This window comes from Herpailurus yagouaroundi, unplaced genomic scaffold (assembly GCF_014898765.1).
Source record: "Herpailurus yagouaroundi ecotype Mexico unplaced genomic scaffold, PumYag 140, whole genome shotgun sequence".
Taxonomy (NCBI): Eukaryota; Metazoa; Chordata; class Mammalia; order Carnivora; family Felidae; genus Herpailurus; species Herpailurus yagouaroundi.
The window spans coordinates 75,355,647-75,376,220 of NW_024412395.1; the positions used below are offsets into that span (position 1 = coordinate 75,355,647).

Sequence of the window (20,574 nt, forward strand, 5' to 3'; positions counted from 1 at the left end):
ATTTTCCTGCCGAGGTCAGTAGACCATTGTTACTTCTTCCAATCCTGTGCTATAATCTGTTTTCTCCTAACTCACAGTACAAAATCACGGCCATTTAAATCATTACATTAAGTATTCTTTTTTAGAAATACCTCCCCATTTGCCAAGATAGGAAAAAAATATGCTTTCCTGTTATTTGCACCTGAATCACAATAAAAAATAGACAGTCTCCAAATAGTACATCTTATCAGGAAAAAAATCTGCACTTTTGACATGGAATAGGAAGCATTTTATTCTGAATGTACAACAGCTTCTTTGTGGGGGCTAAACAACGTTGACTAAAAAAAACTGCTCCCAAATTCATATGTAATTTTAGGAGTTATAATTACTGATGGACTATTTTTACGAAGTTACATGTTTAAATTTTCACTCTCATAAATCACTTTAACCCTTAAGACGTAAATATAATTACATTCCTAGATGCAGTTTAGTGCCATGGAAGGATGAGAAGTTTGAAGTTGAACAGACCGGGGTTTGAATTCTAGATCTACCACTCAGCTGTGTGATTTGGAGTTATTAAAACTCCCTGAGACTCCATTTCTCACCTATAAAATGAGAATAATATCATTTGTCTCAGAAGGATCCAAAGAATTAAATGAAGAATTAAAGAATTAAATCAAGTAACAGAAGCGTGTTTAATATCATGCCTGGCTGACACTGTTTGACCAATAAATAAGGGATGTATTGTTAGCTACATTTCATTACCATCAAAAAGATTTGCTCTAGTTGCCTTCATTAAATTGCCAAAAGATAATCATGACTCATGGAAATGACAAAATAACAAAGAGATAATCAAGCAGGTGTCTGGCCACGTGCCTTTTTAGGCCAGGAATGCAAAGGGGCTCAATTATAAGAATATCAGTTTTAGGACAGAGATATGGTACTGGCTCAGAGTTTATGACTCTTGTTATTACAAATGCTAGATATATGGGGGAAGTCATTAAATTAATCTTTGTACCCAAACACGTTTTTAACATAACAAACTATTTCAGAATTGCATTTAATATAATTCTTGTTAATGTAATTCTTGTTGTATCTCCCTTACACTGGAACCTCAACTTGGAGGCCTCAAGGAAGATGTTTAGCTTTTTTTTTTAATGTTTTATTTATTTTTGAGAGAGAGAGAGGGGAGAGAGAGAGAGAGAGAGAGAGAGAGAGAGAGAGAGAGAGAATATGAGCTGGGCAGGGGCAGAGAGAGAGGGAGACAGAATCCACAAAGCAGACTCCAGGCTCTGAGCTGTCAGCACAGAGCCCAATGCGGGGCTCGAACCCATGAACCACGAGATCATGACCAGAGCCGAAGTTGGGTACTCAACCAACTGAGCCACCCAGGCATCCCGAAGACGTTTAACTTAAAAAAAATTAAACTAGCATACTAAAAGATAGTCCTAGAATGGTTTAAAAGATAGTCCTAGGATAGTCCTGTGTACCAGTATAGAATTATTCAATGAAGACTTTATCTCTGTTCTAGGGAAATGAGAAGAAGCAGAGAAGTAAAATATGTTTTGAATATAATTATATGCCGGGCTTTGTATTTAGATGAATAACACTGATTATCCCATTAGACTAAAAGATAATGCTTCATTAAATGAAATATAAAATTTTTCATTTCTTTGGTGACCGACATGGCTGAGCATCTTTCTCCAAGTTAGCTTGCTTGTAACATTTCCTATTTTGTGACCTACATGTTCATCTCCTTGGCCTGTTTATCTTTTCAAGTGTTCTTTTTTTTTTTTTGAGAGAGAGAGAGAGAGAGAGAGAGGGAGGAAGGGAAAGAGGGAAGGAAAGAGAGAGAGAGAGAGGGAGGGAGGGAAAGAGGGAAGGAAAGAGAGAGAGAAAGAGAGAGGGAAGGAGAGAGAGAGAATGAGCAGAAGAGCAGCAGAAAGAGGGGAAGAGAGAGAATCCCAAGCAGGCTCTGCACCTGCCCCCACCCAGGGCTCCATCTCATGAACTGTGATATCACAACCTGAGCCGAGTCAGATGCTCAACTGATTGAGCCACCCAGGCATCTGGTATTAGCCAATTTTAAGTGCAGTTCTGTAGCATTAAGTACATCGACAGTGTTTTGCAACTATCACTACCACCCATCTCTGAAACTTTAAAATCTTTCCAAGCTGAAACTATACTATTGAACACCAACTCCAATCCTCTCTTACCCCTGCAACCACAACTCTATTTTCTATGTATTTCACTATAGTAGGTACCTTTTGTCACCGGAATCACTGTCCCTTATGATGGGCTTATTTCACTGAGCATAATAATGTCTTCCAGGCCCATATTATAGCATGGATCAGAACTTCCTTTTTTTTTTTTTTTTTTTTTTGAGGTTGAATAATACTCCATTGCAGGTATATACTGCATTTTGTTAATCCATTCATCCACTGATGGACAAGGGTTGTTTCCATCTTTTAGCTATTAAAAAAAATGTTGTTATGTACATTGGTGTGCAAGTATCTTGTCAAGTCCCTGCTTTTAATTCTTTTTGTGTATATACCCAGGAATGGAACTGCTGGATCATATAGCAATTCTATTGTAAATTTTTTTTTAATTAAAAAAAAATTCTTTTAAAATGTTTATTTATTGTTGAGAGAGAGAGGGAGAGAGAGAGAGACAGAGAGAGACAGAGAGAGAGTTCAAGCAGGGAGGGGAAGAGAAAGAGGGAGACACAGAATCCAAAGCAGGCTCCAGGCTCTGAGCTGTCAGCACAGAGCCCAACACAGGGCTGGAACTCACAAACCATGAAGTCATGACCTGAGCCGAAGTCAGAAGCTCAACTGACTGAGTCACCCAGGTGCCCCTCTATTGTAAATTTTTTTTAAGAACTGCCATACTGTTTTCCACAATGGCTACATCATTCTACATTCCTATCAGCAGTGAACAAGGGTTCCAATTTGTGTACATCCTTATCAATATTTATTACTATTATTATTTTTATAACAGCCATCCTCTGAGTGTGAAGTCCATTTTGTCATTTAAAGCTTTAGGATTTCTTATTGATTGGCATAAACAGTACAAAATAAAGAGATTAACTCTTGTATTATCTCCGGCTAATCTCTTCAGCCATTCACTTTTTAATTTAGTTATGACTTTTATTTACAGAACAATGTAAACCTGGTTCTTTGTTATCCATTTCTGATACACTGTCATTCTGTCTTCGGTGTATTGATAAGAAGGATGTTGAAAAAGTGATCATTATTGCTTACACCTAGTAGGAGTTTTTTGTTGTCTATGCTTTTCTTTTGGTAGTGCTGGTGTATTAAAGAGTGCTATAGATCAACTTTGGGGACAACTTTTCTCAAAAGAGTAGCTCATAGTTGTAATCTTGAATAGATATGTGTGAACTCATTTTCATGAATTGAGTCATTTTGGGTGAATTAGGAAATAAAAATAGTTCAAGATGACCCATTTGCTAGCTAAGCAATAATCCCTAATTAATGGTTTATTTGCTTAGGACAGGGCATGACTATCGGTGTAATTTATCACACCCTAGTTAAGCCTGTTCCTTCCCTCTTGACACCAAATATTTTCCCTTAACTAGAGGCTAGTTTTAGCTAATTAAGAATTAACAGAATGGTCACATACATAGGAATAGGGATTCATAAATAGTAATGTTTAAAGTCCCCAGTTAAGTTCTTGCACATACTTAATTGCAGAATTTTAATTCACTGTGGGTCTGTGGCAGACAAATTCTAAGATGACTCACCATGACCCAAGCCTTTGTATAATCCCCATCTTTCGAGCATGAGTGGGATTTGTAACTTGCAATCCATGGAATATGGCATAGGTAAAGGTATACTGCAGATGTAATTAAAGCCAGGAGTTGATTTTAAGTTAAACAAAAGGGTGATTATCCTGGGTTGGCCTGACCTAATTAGGTGAGACCTTTAAAAAAGCATCAGGGGCCCCTGGGTGCCTCAGTCGGTTAAGCGTCCGACTTCAGCTCAGGTCATGATCTCACGATCCGTGAGTTCGAGCCCCGTGTCGGGCTCTGGGCTGATGGCTCAGAGCCTGGAGCCTGCTTCCGATTCTGTGTCTCCCTCTCTCTCTGCCCCTCCCCTGTTCATGCTCTGTCTCTCTCTGTCTCAAAAATAAATAAACGTTAAAAAAAATAAATAAATAAAAATAAAAATAAAAAAGCATCAGGGAGGTCAGAGACTCTCAATGTTGCTGGATTTAAAGAAGTCACCTGCCATGCATTCTATAGCTACAATTTTGCCAACAGCCTAAAAGAGCTTGGAAGCAGGTCCAGCTGAGCCTCCAGATGAGAATGCATTCCAGCCAATACCCTGATTTCAGTCTTGTGAGATGATGAGCAGAAGACCCAGCTAAGCCTTGCGTGAACTCCTGATCCGCAGAAAGTGATATAATTGTGTGTTGGTTTAAGGTGCTAAGTTTGTGCTAATCGGTGATGCAGCAATAGAAAATGACTGCAGGTCTCAAGGTAGTAGAACAGTCCAAGGAAAGGAGGTAAGTGTGATGAATGTAATACAGTAGAATCACCCTATCAAGGATAGGCAGGGGGCACAGCTGAGAGTAAACAGATGTCCTTCCACTCCCCCGGTATCTGAGCAGAGAAACAGGAACTCGGCATGTCTCTCTCTCTGCAGTTTCTGTAGTATCTTTGCAGATACTATGGTATCTTATCCAGTAAATCTATAAGTCTGAATGGTTTTTTCTTTTTTACGCCTGAGTACTCTTCTCTCTAAAGACTCAGATCTCAACACAAAGGGAAGGACTGGACAACTTTTTTTGATCCTCTTCAGTCATAAGACACAATCACCATTACTGATCCATAATCTAAGATGATCACTGCTTCCGAAATTATATCTAGTTGTATAACATATGGTTACCATAAAAGAACTTTCCCTCTGAATAAACTAAAGAGCTTCTCTAGAAAATGCTTCACGAGGATGGAAAGTATATATACTGTGGATGGGGAAACTTCAGAAAGATTAAGTGGTTTTCCCAAAGTTGAGTCAGTGGCCAAATCAAAAATAGGACCCCAACCTAGGGGAAGTCCAAGATGAAACCGAAAGCAAGAATGTTCATGGGCTCTGTTCTTTCATTTTTTGAAGTCTGAGTGTTAATTTTATCCTACTCCTGACTGTGAACTGTTAGTTCACAGACTACATACATTAGAGGACATCCTACTTGAACTCATATTAGATTACATACATTTTGATGACAAGGCTTAGCCAAATGAAGCTTCAAATATTTTTTAAATGAATGACTCAAACACAATATGCAGTAGCTCTGGGGATAATGGTCTGCATTAGGTCAGTCCAGAAAACCTTGGGAGATACCGGGGGATTTTTAGGCTCAGTTCAAACCATCAGTCCTATCTCAGGCTTACCAGAAAGCAGAGGTACGTTAAGGGACACATTGAAGTGCATCAGAATCACCCAAGAAGCCTGTTTACGTTGGAGATTTTTGGCTCCACCCCCTAAGATTCTAATTCAGAAAGTTTAGGGTGGGCCTAGGGATCCGTATTTTAACAATCACTACAAGTGAGTCCGATGCAGGTGGTCTCCACTACTGGACAGACATCAAGTGGATGAGAAATAAGATATCGACATTGGCTATCTACATCAGCATTTTGTATGCCTGCAAAAATTTCAAAACTCCTTATAAACAAGACAGCATTACTAATAAGGAAATTGAGGAATAGTGTGGTTAAATAAATTGCCCAATATTTACCATCAACCTGCAGTATGAGCCAAGAAGAGGAAAAGCAAAACAAAACAAAACACAATCCTCTGAGGCTTTTCACACTCCTCCCTCTCCCGCCCCATTCCATGTCCTAAGAAAACTCTAGCAGAAAATAACAGGAGGGCTCTTAGACTATGTTGACATTGGCAGCAAAAGCACATCCAGTTATTCAGTCTCAATAAAAGGACATTTTTCAAATCTTTCAAAGCCAGCTACACTAAGGCTATAATGAGTTTACCTCATTTTAATCTATGCAGCCAGAACCACTCAAGGAGGGCAGGTCTGAACCCATCTTTGGGAAATCGTGCAGCCATCAATATAAAGAAGATTTAAAGCCCTCCAGACATCTGGTATGACTTAATCTCTTGGTGCTTTCTGTATTCTTCAAACGTTAACCAGGTCACATGCTTACTCTCTCTTCTTTCCTATAGATAGACAAGTCAATTATCTAAATCCAGTGAGCCCAAAGTATCACAATCCCCTCTAAATTTTCACAGTAAATTAATGAATTTCTCCTCTCTCTCTCTCTCTTTCACTGTGTGTGTGTGTGTGTGTGTGTGTGTGTGTGTACTTATTAATTGATTCCCCATTTTCCCAGAACTGATTTTTTGGTAGCTTTAGGACTCAAAATGTAAGACAAATAAGAAATTACAAACAGGATTTTAAATTAAAACAGAAAACGAGGGACAGAGAGAGAGGGAGAAAGAGAAGGAGAAAATCATGGATCTCATTTTATCAAGTAGGTATAGTCCTAGAAACAAAATATATTTGAATCTAATAAATCCTTTGTACTTGCATTATTATTTAGAAAGTGCCTTACTCATACTCTCTTTTTTCCAATTGGCAGTGGTGCATAATCCTTCAGATTTGTCTCCTTATTCCTATTCCCACCTCTTTATCAAGTAATTAATAAGTCAAAAGCAGACACAGGCATTCTGGAAAATTCCTAAGGAGCCTTGGAACATATTACTTGTTAATGTCTAGATTCCGTTGAAAATGTGAGTATTCCTGACCTAAATTACCTTTCAAGGCCACCTTTTGCCTCTGTGAGTGTCCACAGGCTTTCCCCTCAGGGAATCAGGTGTGCCTGCAGTTCTGGTTGTCAGGGCTGCTGGGGGCAGGGCCAGAGTGGGCCTGTAGTTGGGCTGTGGAATACGCAAAGGGGGGTTTCCTCCAGGCTTTCCGGGGCCTCTAATTCAGGGCTCAATGACTCTCAGGCAGCATCCAAGGCTGTTTCCCTGTAAAACCTCTTATACTATTTCTCCCCCTGAAGATGCCATATTCTGAAAGCTTGTCCTCCCCACACAAAGTACCGTGATGAATAAAGATTTTTCAATTTACACAACATTTCATTTATTCCTTCATTCACTGAACAATTACTTACTGAGTTCCTACTGCATGCCAGGCATTGACCTGTCCCCTGGTAGATGAGGAAGTAAAGTGTGGCCTCTGCCCACAAGGAGAATTTACAACCTGGCATCAAAATATGCAAGCAAATCGGAGTCCCTAAAGCTTGTGCCATCTGTGCTCTGCACTAGGGGATCTGGCTGGGTGAGTGGGCACTAAAATCCAGCCTACCTTTGCCTATGCTCACCAAACCATGAGCCCTAACTCAGGGCTGCATTTCTCCACAAGGCTACAAGACACAGTTGTCTAATTAATCCAAAAGATCCAGATGAGCTATTAGTGGCCCTGCACACAAACAATTTTAATACAAGGAGTTGCAAGTCTGCTCCGCAGAGTCAGGAAAGGCTTTAAGTGGATATTGTTTGTGCCAAGCCTTGAAGGATTTGTAGGTGTATAGGGTTTTTCTGGATAAACAACAAGGAGAAGGATGTTCTTAGCAGACTGCCCGGAAGTATGGGGAAACAATGCATCGTCAGGAAACTCGAGAAGTAAAAGTACTTGAGTGACAGTGGCCAAGACTAGACCATAAGCCAGTTGGGGAGGCAGGACCACATCAGGAAGTGAGGTGTGTTCATGCAAAGACCTTTCCCATTTATTCCATAGAGGAAAGGTAGCCGGTGACTAAGTATGGGGAGTAAGATGGCAGAGGTACCATTAAACAAAGCAGGAAATATAGGAAATGGGTGGGGGAATAGACAATGAGTTCAGAGCTTGTAATCAGCATGAAAATTCAAAGTTACCAATCACACAGAATGATAACATTCAATTGAAGTAATCCAGTGATTGTTTTGTTAGCCTAGATAGATTTATAAACACGAATAAAGGTAAAACTTGTTAGGATTTTTAAAATATTCATAATTTCTGTAATATCCCCATTAGTATCTTCTTAGACCATGAGATTTAGAACAGGAATTCCTGCTAAGACTAGTTCACAAATATTTGCGTAATCCATGGTGACACAGAATAATCCCTGACCTTCACCAGGTGTTCAATAAACGTGAATCAAGGGAAGGGAACTCTGGCCTTTACTACCCCCACTACTCATTTGTCATATCCCATCTGGTGGCCAATGATGTTGGTTACCTGTTCACTTAAATGCCTATTACTTCCTTCACTGTTAAGGTCCACATGGACAGAGATCAATTTATATCTACCACAAGGTTTTGCATACAATAAGTGCATAATGAGTATCAAAAGGCTTTTTTAGAGGAAGTCTCTCTGCTAATAATGCCTTCCAAAGTTTCAATAGGACACCTTGGTTAAAATGTACCTGGATTTATAAATACAGTGTGGAATGTCCCCAGAGTGGGGATTCCTGCATCTGGGGATGATCGGCGGAAGAAACTTCAACCTGTGCACTGTGAGCTTCTTCACCTCTAAATGAAGAAGACTACACACTTGTTAAATGTAAGAATTCAAAGCTGTAGAAGAAAACTCAGTAGGGAACAGGTCCAGGACGAAAACTCTTGGAAGTCCAAGCAAAATATAAATATCCTGAGTGGATATAGCATATTTCTTGCCCACCCAAAGATATACCATGCCAGCTCTGAGGGCTAGATATTAGGAACAACAGTAATAATGGCTAAATCTAGGGGCACCTGGGCGGTGAAGTCATCTAAGTGTCTGACTCTTGGTTTTGGCTCCGGTCATTATATCATGGTTCATGAGATTGAGTCCCACATTGTGCTCCATGCTGACAGCACGGGGCCTGCTTGGGCTTCTTTCTCTCCCTCTCTCTCTGCCCCTTCCCTGCTCTCTCTCTCTCAAAATAAATAAACTTCAAAAAAAAAAATAATGGCTACATTTATTGAATGATGTAGTAGGCCTCATTTTAAGCACTTTGCATGTGTTACCTCAGTTCATCCTCAAGACAACTTTGTGATGTAATTAATGGTATGTATCTCAATTGTTCAGATGAGGATACAGAGATACAAAAGTGACTCTGGCATATCGCATCTGGAGTAGTCCACAGTCATACCCTGAGTTTAAGAATTCACTAAGAACAGGGCGCCTGGGTGGCTCAGTTGGCTAACGTCCGACTTCGACTCAGGTCATGATCTCACAGTCCATGAGTTCGAGGCCCGCGTTGGGCTCTGTGCTGACGGCTCCGAGCCTGGACCCTGTTTCAGATTCTGTGTCTCCCTCTCTCTCTGCCCCTCCCCTGCTCATGCTCTGTCTCTCTCTGTCTCAAAAATAAATAAAAACATTTAAAAAATTTTATTAAAAAAAAAAGAATTCACTAAGAACAATATTCACTGAGTGCAAATTATATGCCAGGACTCAGCACTATAGGCAAAGCCACATTCAATTCCAACAAGGTCCTTGTTCTCACGGGCTTATATCCTAGAGGGAGAGACAGATAATCAACAAGTAAACCAATAACTAAACATAATGATTAAGTTGGGGTATGTCTAATGAAGGAAATAAAGTGTGACAGAGTGACAGGTGCCCTGGGGGCACTAGCCTGGAGGGGCTTTCTGAGGAGAACAAGAATTTCTTGGCCTTTTTGTTGTTTTTGTTTTTGTTTTTTGGTAAATGTTTTCATAAGAATAAAAAGCAGAGTTTTAAAAATGAAAAAAGTTGTATCTTTAAAAAATATTTTTATTTTTTAAAGTTCTAGTCCACTAGAGAAACTGTCTCCCTGAGACACCCATTTCATAATTAATTCTTGCTTATTTCTTAATTTGGGTCAGCATTTCATTCATAATAATCTCCAGACACAGCCATTTTCAAAACGCTTCCCCCCCTTCAAAAAACCCACTACCCCTCCATCATTATTGCAGCTCTCCAAATCCTTTGTCCCATCATCCTACTTGGCAAGAACCTTCAGAGATGAACACATAAACTCCATACCATGCTGGGAGCGAGGATTTGCCCCGCATTTTCCAGGCTGGCATGTTAGCATCCTGTCTTTCAGAATGTATGAGAGCAATTGCCATAAAGTGAATTGACTGTCTCGTAAGTACATCAGAGCACCAGGGGATAGGAAATCTACAGAAACTCAAAATACAGAACTAACTACCAACCGCAGAGCAGAGGAAGTGCAGTAATGTGTTCAGGCTATAAGCCTTTGCGGAGACACCCGTCTGCCTCCATCATTATTTATCATCTGCGTCTCTAGTTACTTCATTACCACAAGAGAGAAAAAAAGAGCCATGGACTCAACTTGTACTGGCTTCAGAAACAACCCTATATACTTTAAGACACTTTTTGGCTCACAATGTAAGTAGTGCTACCACAAAGTGAGACTAGGAAATCTGAGAAAATAAGACTCAAATTTGCTTGCTTGAAAGGTTGAAAAGCCCTCCATCATCTGTGTCTAGAAAGGCTAAGATGCCCTCCCGTTTGCCAGAACTGCCCATCCTCATTCTGTACAGCCACTTCCAGCTCTCTAGGCTACAGCCTCTCATTTCTGAATGAGATGATGCCAGAATTTTTTTTTAAATTTTTTTATATTTATTTATTTTTGAGAAACAGAGTGAGACAAAGTGTGAGCAGGGGAGGGGCAGAGAGAGAAGGAGACACAGAATCTGAAGCAGGCTCCAGGCTCTGAGCAAGTGGTCAGCACAGAGCCTGACGTGGGACTCGAACTCACAAACTGTGAGATCATGACCTGAGCCGAAGTCGGACGCTGAACCGACTGAGCCACCCAGGTGCCCCATGCCAGACTTCTTATAGAATACATTTTGTAAGTAAGAAGAACACCCATCCATTTTGTCTCCAGTCAAAAGAGAGGTCCTACTTTACAGGTTAAACACTGTCTCACTAACAGGAAAAAGAAATACATTGGGGTTGACCAGCATGAGACAGACCAGATCTTCAGTTCTGCAACTTAAACCTATCAGGAAATAGCTGGAAAAATGGCTTCAGTATATCCGTTTCAATGATAGGAGAAATGGCCTCAGTCATATAGTACAATCGCTTCAGACTACAGACAATCTTACAGATCTTTTTTTAACATTTAAGCAACACCCCACATTTCAAAGGATGACGCCAATGTTATCAGTTAAAAAAATCACTTCTGAAAAAATATATGGTCGTACATTGAAGTTCTTCTTGTTATATTTTTCCTCCAAGTGTACTTTCTCTGAGGAGCACATCTTCATAGTTATAGCAGTATGGTGGGCTTACGGAAGAGTCAGAATCAAGGGATAAAAAGAACAAAGGAAAGCTACTCTCTCTAAGGACTTTCAAATGCATTATCTTACTCACTTGTCACATCCTCTTTGAGCAGGGCATTGTTGTCCCTATTCTGCAGAGATGGATCAGGCCTCTTGCTTCGGAGCAGAAAGCCAGTAAATCCTTGCGCTATGATCTGCACGCATGCCTCTCCAATAGATAAGCTCACTACCTGTGGAGCAGAATGGCTGAACAGCTATTTCTCCCTATCAGATCTAAAACGTTAGAGCCTGTTATAGACAAGATACGAAAGTAGTCTGCTTGCCTGACGTGCTTCATATATCATCTGTATTTATGCATTTTTACAATCTGGGTAAAACCAGGAATCTAGAACCAACCTTAGGTCATAATGAAGAAAGGAAGAAACAACGTCTGTTGCCCAACTGTGTGTACGCAACGATAATGGAGAACACCATCACTTATAATGAGTCAGCACACAAACTTCCTGGAACTCTCAGGGGGAAGTAGAAAGTGAACCAGCCTGACTCCCAAGATTTTCAGAAACCTCTCACTATAAGTTTTTGTTCAACCAAACCTAATATACCACCCTCTCCTTGGCCTTTTGCACATCAAGTGATCTTCTAGGTCCCAGAGTTAGCTGGTGGCAGAGGCAGGACTAGAACCCAGATCTTCTAACTCCCAACCCTGTGCTCCTTCCAATACACTACTGCCTGATGTATTTTACAGATGATGGTGACAGAAATCATAATGGCAGCCACTACTAACTACTCAAGGCCAGGGTCAGCAGTAAATGTTTTACATGAATGATTGCATTGAATCCTCAGAATTACTGACCTACAAAGTAAATAAGGAAACAGAGGCTCAGAAAAATTAAGCAACTTCTCCAAGACTCAACTGCAGGTAAGCGACAGAGCTGGAACGCAGCCCAGTCTCTCTGAAGCTAGGTCTCAGGTCTACATCAAATTACCTTTCTCTGCTTACCATGTTTGGTGAAAATTGCAGTGATTAAATGTGAACAACTTATATATCTGCTTATTATTACAGTTTATTCCATCTACTTTAAAAAAATAAATCTTTAGAAAAAATAGATTTCTAAAGATTTCTAAAAGAGTAAAGTGGCACAATTAATCTGCCATTTCCTGCCTCCTTGATGCTAATCCTTGAGTTTTTCAGAATGGTGCAAAGCCTTAATCAGACAGTGTGAATCTGTTTTTGAGATACAAATATGTGTTTAAGGTGGGGGTGGGGGAGGGATGATTCAGGTATAAAGAAAATATTTCTTTAAATAATGAAATTACAGTCTCCCAAATCTGGAACATCAGGTATGCTGGCTAATACTTAGGGGTTTGGATGTAGTGCCTCTGTTCACAGATTGAAATATACTGAGGGTGACTGAGGAGGCTTACGCCGGCCCTGAGCTTGCACTGCTCATTGCCGTCTGTATCTGTATTTTCAGTGCCCCTCTTGTCATGTGTTGATGCTTAGAAAATAATTATTAAGAAACAGTGTCTTGCAATCGCTAGGAAGAAAGTCTCGTTAACAGGCTTCTCAAAGTTACTTGTACTTAAAAAAAAAACTCAGGATGACATCCTGGGGTACCTAATACCATTGGGGAAGATCATTTAACCCCCCCCCCCCCAGATTGCAGCGTTTTTTTTTAACGTTTATTTATTTATTTTGAGAAAGAGCATGTGAACGGGGGAGGGGCAGAGAGGGAGGGAGAGGGAGAATCCCAAGCGGGCTCTGCAATGTCAGAGCCCTATGAGGGGCTCCGATTCACAATCCTCGAGATTATGATCTAAGCCTAATCAAGAGATGCTCAACTGACTGAGCCACCCAGGTGCCCCACAGTCTTATTATTAGTAAAATGAGAGGCAATCTGAAGTCTTTTTTACCTCAAAAATACTGTATTGTTACTGCTGATTACATAAAGGAGTTCTAAAATCAACTCTCCTCCATTCCTCTTTTATTCATGTGTTCCCTCCTTTTCTTTTGTTTCAGTTCCAGTTCTCCATTCAACCCCAAACACTTATATTCACAACTACTACCTTACAGGCTCTTAAATTTATTAGCAGCAGCAAAGCAATTTTTTTTTCACTCCAGGGAAGTGCATTATCTTATTATGAATGAGAATCAATGCAGAGAGCATTCACATGGCACTAAGGCATGTATGATTTAAGTTAAAGAGGTATAGAGTACGTTGACATGATTTAATACTCTCTAGAAACCATAGTGGCAATTTTTAGCGACGGGATTCTAAATAGTTATTCATATATACTTAAAATGAGAGCTTCTGCGAACACCTAAGTCAGAGCCACAATCATAAGAAGCCACAGTGTGATGACCAACATTGTTTCACTAAAGCTAACAAATGCTTTGGTTATACAGCATTTTGTATTATAACAGAAGATATTTGCAAATGATATATCCAGTAAGGGGTTAGTATCCAAAATATATACAGAAATTATACAACTCAACACCAAAATCCCACAAATAATCCAATTAAAAATGGGCCAAGGATGTGAACAGATATTTTTCCAAAGAAGACATACAGATAGCCAACAGGCACATGAAAAGATGCTCTACATCACTAACCATCAAGGAAATGCAAATCAAAACCACAATGCAACATCCCCTATCACTTTCAGGATGGTTAAAATAAAAAAGACAAGAAATAATAAGTGTTGGCGAGGATGTGAAGAAAAAGGAATGAGGCCTTATGCACTGTTGGTAGAAATGTAACTTGGTGCAGCCACTATGGAAAACAGTTGGGAGGTTCTTCAAAGAATTAAAAATAAAAATGCCATATGATCCAGTAATTCCACTACTAGATATTTACCCAAAGAAAATGAAAACACTAATTCAAAAAGATACTGCAGCATTATTTACAATAGCTAAGATACGGAGGCAACCCATATTGACTGATGAACGGATAAAGAATATGTGGTGCATGTGCCTGTCACATGTGCCTGCACGCGCGCGCGCACACACACACACACACACCCACACACACACACAGAGGAATGTTGCACAGTCATACAAAACATGAGATCTTATCATTTGTAAAAACACAGATGAACCTAGAGTGTATTCTGTTAAGTGAAATAAGTCAGACAGAGAAAGCCAAATGATTCTACTTACATGTGGCATCTAAAAAATAAAACAAATGAGTAAACCAACAAAAGGCAGAAATAGACTCATAAAGAGAACAAACTTATAGTTGCCAGTGGGGAGGGGGAATGGGAGATAGTCAAAATGGGTGAAGGGGAGAAGGTGATACAGGCTTCCAGTTGTGGAATGAATAAGTTAGGCTAATAGAAGGCACAGCATAGGGAATACAGTCAATGATATTATAATAGTGATGTCTTGGGGCAGATAGTAGCTACACTTGTGGTGAACACAGCATAATGTATAGACTTGTCGAATCACTATTTTATATACCTGAAACTAATGTAACATCATGTGTAAATTATACTTCAATAAAAAAAGAGAAAAAGATATGTATGCATGCATTTTAAGTATGCCCAGTAAGATCTTTTACTCCTCCATTTTGAAAGGTAATCAAAGATAAATTCATTCTAAATTTTTAAGCTTTTTTCCACTCTCCCAAACTTTTAATATAAAAACAGTAATTAATCAATACACGCATAACTTAAAGGTCTCTCTCTCCTGGAACATCTGTCGTGACAGTACAGAAGTGTTGTTTTTTTATTTTACCTGGGAAGAGCAGTGATTTTCCCCCATTTCTCCACACAGAATCTTCTTGGGCCATTACTCCCTCGGAGAGAAGCAAATCCTTCATAGGGAATGCTGGATGTGCCCGTGACAAACTATCAACCAAAGAAAACAGAAGGATAAAGTGAAACCAAGAGGCTAGCTGCTGACAAACGCATGGCATCATTCATGTGCAGGGCTCTCAGGGAAGAACAGCAGGTTGCTCACTGGTGGGAAAGCCTGAAGACAAAACTCCATGGGTGTGGAAAAACCCAACACAAAATTCTGACAAAGATCTGGGGAACACTAAAGAAAGACAGTGCATTATAAAAGAAAAGGAGATCCAGAGGGTCTTAGTAGATAAAGCATCCTGTACGGCTAGCCAGCTCAGTAGACTAAATTGGGTGTATTTCCCATTATAGATAAATAAAGTAGGTATATCAATCAGCCTAAGTCTACTTGGCATCAGTCCCTGATCAACTTGAGGTAAATAAATGAGGACCAGATCCTTGATCCAAAGGAGTTAAGACCCAATCTACTTGTAAGGCTCAGCCTAAGCATTCAGAAGGCTTGTTCCCGATATTTCTTTGGCTGCGATCAACCACCAAATGCCCATGTAACTATGAACACCACAAGAAAATAATGAGTTACTTTTCCCAGTATCCTTGAACTTCACTGTTATCTCAAGTTTGTGGAAAGTTACATGGAAGAAAAGAAAAGATTCTTTTTCAAAGACCTGGTCACTTCCTAAGAGACTGAAGGTCATTTTCTATTGCTAGAGGTGCTGCCCTGCAGAGTGCCCCGGGATCTTGTGTTGAAGGGACCAAGTTGCCCTGAAGGTAGGTGTTTTTCCTGGGATTCTTGGACTGGAGTTGGTATTTCCTCAAAATTCTAATGAGATGCTTGGACGTGGCTGGGGATGTTCTGCATAGTGATGGAGCCACAGAACATGCAATCAGAAGAGTCTGAAACAATGTATCCCACATTTGCAGGCAAACATGGGGTGTGTTTACTGAGTACTTAGCAATTATTAAACATAAGCAATTCCAATAATAATTATATTAATGCATTAAAAAATTAACTAATGGCGTCTTACCTGTAACAACCTGAGTCGCTGTTCATTGTTGAATCTTTCCACTGCAGCCCAGAACCACCGAATTACAATATGATTGTCATGATATCCTATTAAACCAATCAGGAAAGCCCACATTACTTTGACTTTTCTATGTTAAGATGACATGACACCATGACGTGTCGACAAAAGACCCCCAGACATAAATCATCATCTTGGATTCTTTAAAGGTTGTCTATCATTTAAGACTAGGGAATAACACTGTAAATACAATCACGAGTGTCAAAAGTCAAACAAAGACAATACTCAATGAAACTAGGAGGTCTCTGTTTCCATTTAGTGGTCAGTAAACAAAACTGGTGGAGAGAAGAACAACAAAGTTGTCATTTTAACCATACCATTTCTGAAAAAGATCATTGCTATTACTGGAAATACCTAACTCTTTTGGTCATTCATTTAAGAAATAATTTTCAAGTATCACTATGCCAAGCACTGTACTAAGCTTGGGGGTAACAATGGCAAAGCAAACGGACCCTTACAGGGCTTCTGGTAAAGGAGAGACATGTTAATCAAATAAGTATACAAGTAAATACTTAATTGCAAACTATTTTAAAACTACATATAATGTTCATATTTTTAAATCAACTTACTTTTTATTAATAAAAAGGAAATCGTAATTTTATTACTCTATTTCCTTCAACTAATAAATCGCAAATAACCACGAACCTAAATGTTACTTTTATTCCATAGCTTAGTAGAATTTAATAAAATGTCAAAAGTATCATCCCCGGGAGGATTAAGGCAGTACGTGTGGATCCCAAAATCTTTCATCGGAGAAAAATTAAGTTGAGAGAAGATTAAGGTACAATTGGTGATTCAAACCAATTAACTCATGTGCTTGAGGTACACAAAGCCACTCTCATTCCGAGTCAGCACAAGTAAGTCCAACATACAAGGTGGGTAAAAAACGATTTGAATTTGAATTTTTGCTCACAGGTTACAGTGGTTGTAGAATTTGGGGGAAATTTTGCCTTAGCATTTACCATTTGATCAGTGATGCTTAGTGCCCTTTGGACAAGAAAGGGATCCAAGTGAAAGGTAAATATATTTATACTGGACATGGTGTTATACAGGCTCCATGTCCATTTGGCAGAAACTAGCTATTTGGTCCTGAGCAAATCGTTTTCTCATCTATAAAATAAGCACAGTGGCTCTTTATAGCTCTTCTGATCTTATGAATCAGGCCCCTTTCTGCTTCTCCTTTGCTGTTTGTGCCAAACCTTCTGGAGGAGGAGGACAGCAAGTGTCTCTTCATATTCTCTACAAACAGCTGCCTAATGACCACATGGCAGGTGGCAGAGCTGCCTCTTCATCCAGTGCCAGCTAGTTGGGTCAGCAAACAGCTGGGTATCTCACCATCTCTCTGCCTCCCCACCCGGAGCACTCTCTTCCCAAGCATTTCACTTGGGAAGATTTACAATAACCATGGAAATAGGGACTTGAGTAGACATACACAGTAAATAAAGCTTACAATACGTAAAGATGAATATGGCTGATCTGATTAACAGTGTTGCTATTAGAATCTGCCTGGGGCAGAGCCGGGGGGTGGGGGGGCGGGGGCGGGGGCTAATGGCATTTATGGTAAGATTTTTAAGTTATGTAGCATGCTGGAGAAAATTGTGTTCTAGGTGGTAAAAAGAGCTTGGTTAACAAAGTTACAATAACCAAGGCCACATATGGGTTACACATGGGGCCAGTTGGAAAAGATGCATCGTAGCAATTGGGTTTCAGAAATAGCAGCAAGAGAGACTGCAATTTAATACGGCCTTTCAGAGAAAATGGGCATGCACGGCCAGCCCACGGCAACAGCGATGAGCTGGAAGAGCCACGAACAGGCAAGAACAGAAGCAATTCAGCAAATGTTATTTTTTTTTTTTACTCTAAACTTAAAAAATTTTTTTTAATCTTTTGTTTCAATTTACAGATAACTGAAGATAGAGATGTTCAGCTCTCAGTGTATTCTGCTAAGTGGTTAATTCAGCGACTTAAAGTTTGTAGTTTTTACTCTCCAAGTTCAGAACTGCTGCTAACCTTACATTCCGAGTTAAAAACCAAAAGCCAAAATCACAACAAAAAGCAACTGCTATTTGTCATGACTTTCTGAAGACTGTCACACTGCAATAAATTTCAGAAAAGGTATTCTCTCTTTGCTTAAAATTATGGGATAAAACTTCAACTCTGGATCACCATCAGGTCCCTTTCAAAGTCTATTAACTCAGTGAGGAGATTTCAATGGCTTCAGTCCCAACTGCTAGTGGACAATTTATAGTGATCTACAGAAATGCCACTTCTAAAGCTTCCCAGGCGGTGAACTGTCCTACAATGCAGGTTTTAACTAATCTTACAGTAGTTTGCTTTTCAGTTGAACTTCATGCTTGAGTTTAGAAGGGCCCGTTCAATAAGCTTCTTGAATTTTGAGAACCAGGTCTTATTCCATTTATGTGTTTCAACCGTGTACTACGACTGGTAGGTAGTTCAGTGAAATGCAGAAAAACTGCCTTTGCTCTTTTGGGAAGCTTAGAGGGTGTGTCGCTTCAAGTTTTAGAATGGAGGGAGAAGAGGTGGAGTTTGACCAGGTGGATATGAGTTCCTAGGTGCTTCACTAACAACACCATAAAACAATTAATTAGTGTTCTTATGGTCACATTTCTTCACCAACAATTAACAGTTATGACATCCTCAGATGGTGTGTAAACAGTCCTTCCTCCACTTGATGGATGAGGTAACTAGGAAAAGAAGGGAATGTACCTTGCCCAAGGTCTCAGAGGAGACTGTGACAAACCTATGATTATAATACAGAGTGCCTTGCCTGTCCTGGATTCAGGCTGGCATGCTAACCATTTGCTTCCCCTTAATATGAAACGTAAAAGTTCAGCCATCTCTAAATCACATTTCACCTCCTCGGTATTCTGTGTTGTTTCTCCAGTCACTCAGGTCGATTTCAGCTGTGCCCGCGATGACAAGTTCCAGTTCTCTTGCATCAAAAACAGACACCAGCCTGGCATCCACCACCTGTGGAGTAAAAAGAATGCAGGGCATGGCTTGCGAGTCAGGAGAAATCTCAGCTATAATTACGCCTCATCAGAAAAGGAGGGCACAAGGAATTTTAGGAATAGGACGGAAGTGCTATGTGTAGGCACTCTGAAGAATGCAGTGCTCTCGACAAATATATTTTTAAGACAAGATGGATGAGCTTCTCCTCAACAGAATTTTCATTTTAAGACTGACCACTGATAAATCCAGTTTGTTTTTCTCTTTTAAAAAGATCTAGTGCTCCTCCAAAGGAAGTCACATGGAGTATTTGTCACAACTCATTCAAACCCTAAGATACAATCACTTCACATAGCAAGCATGAGATGTGATCACCCGTATCAAAGCATGAGTAAGACGTATGACTTCACTGTTATTAGTGGTCGTTAAGTCATGAAATGCTAAGTGAATTCATCATTTTATTTCAAAGATCTCTTGTAAGGGGGCATGGAGCTTTTTTGTGTGCTTGAAACACATACAAAATATATTGGAGTTTTTAAATTGAAAGTGCAATAATAAATATAACAAAAGAAAAATGGAAATATCGCACACAAATAAAGCACCAGAAGATGGACTGTGGTATCATAGACAGCAACTTGCAAAACCCCACTCCCTCTGATTGTCTTCACCTCATAGAAGCCACGCACTAAACTCTCTGTTTGCTGAACAACACCCCTCTCAATCCGCCATTTCACCATCCTCTCGATGTACTCCTTCTTGTTCTTCTCTGTGACCGGGATATTGGCACCCCCTGGTTTTAATTCTCGTTCGGTAATCTGAGATTAAAAAACAAAACAAAACACTGAACATAAAGAAATACTCTTGATGTTAGAAGAACACTGCTACCAATGAGCCGAAATCACCCAGCTACCTGTCTTTGCCCTGGCCACGGCGGGAGGGGGGTTTCCACAGCAGTGGGGGGAGGTGCAACATGGAGCCCACGCACACACCGGTGCTCAGTAAAAACTAGGCATTGAGCTGATGTCTAAAAGCTTCAGTGGTTAAAAATCTATATATTGTGAGTGCTGGAGGTTAAATTTTAAATCCTAAGTCTTTTTTTTTTTTTTAATTTTTTTTTCAACGTTTTTATTTATTTTTTTGGGACAGAGAGAGACAAAGCATGAACGGGGGAGGGGCAGAGAGAGAGGGAGACACAGAATCGGAAACAGGCTCCAGGCTCTGAGCTATCAGCCCAGAGCCTGACGCGGGGCTTGAACTCCCGGACCGCGAGACCGTGACCTGGCTGAAGTCGGATGCTTAACCGACTGCGCCACCCAGGCGCCCCGTAAGTCTTTTAAATGAAAATAAATTAGCTCCAGGTTTTGCCCCACTGCTATTGGAATGTTTGGCAGAAACATATTTTCGCAAATTCCATTAGGGTTCAGAATCAACTACATATCAAA

The 20,574-nt window shown here is 40.0% G+C and overlaps 1 protein-coding gene across 6 annotated transcripts in view; it reads right to left on the reverse strand.

Annotated features, from left to right (window-relative positions):
• HECW2 (HECT, C2 and WW domain containing E3 ubiquitin protein ligase 2) overlaps positions 1 to 20,574 on the reverse strand; it is a 392,473-nt gene that overhangs the window by 7,148 nt on the left and 364,751 nt on the right. For all 6 annotated transcript variants that reach the window (XM_040475725.1, XM_040475723.1, XM_040475726.1 and 3 more), the window contains 4 exons: positions 19,801 to 19,947; positions 19,039 to 19,153; positions 16,106 to 16,191; positions 15,013 to 15,125 (listed from right to left, as the gene is read on the reverse strand). In XM_040475725.1, the coding sequence (XP_040331659.1) occupies positions 15,013 to 15,125; positions 16,106 to 16,191; positions 19,039 to 19,153; positions 19,801 to 19,947 (461 nt within the window). The remainder of the gene's footprint in view (positions 1 to 15,012; positions 15,126 to 16,105; positions 16,192 to 19,038; positions 19,154 to 19,800; positions 19,948 to 20,574) is intronic.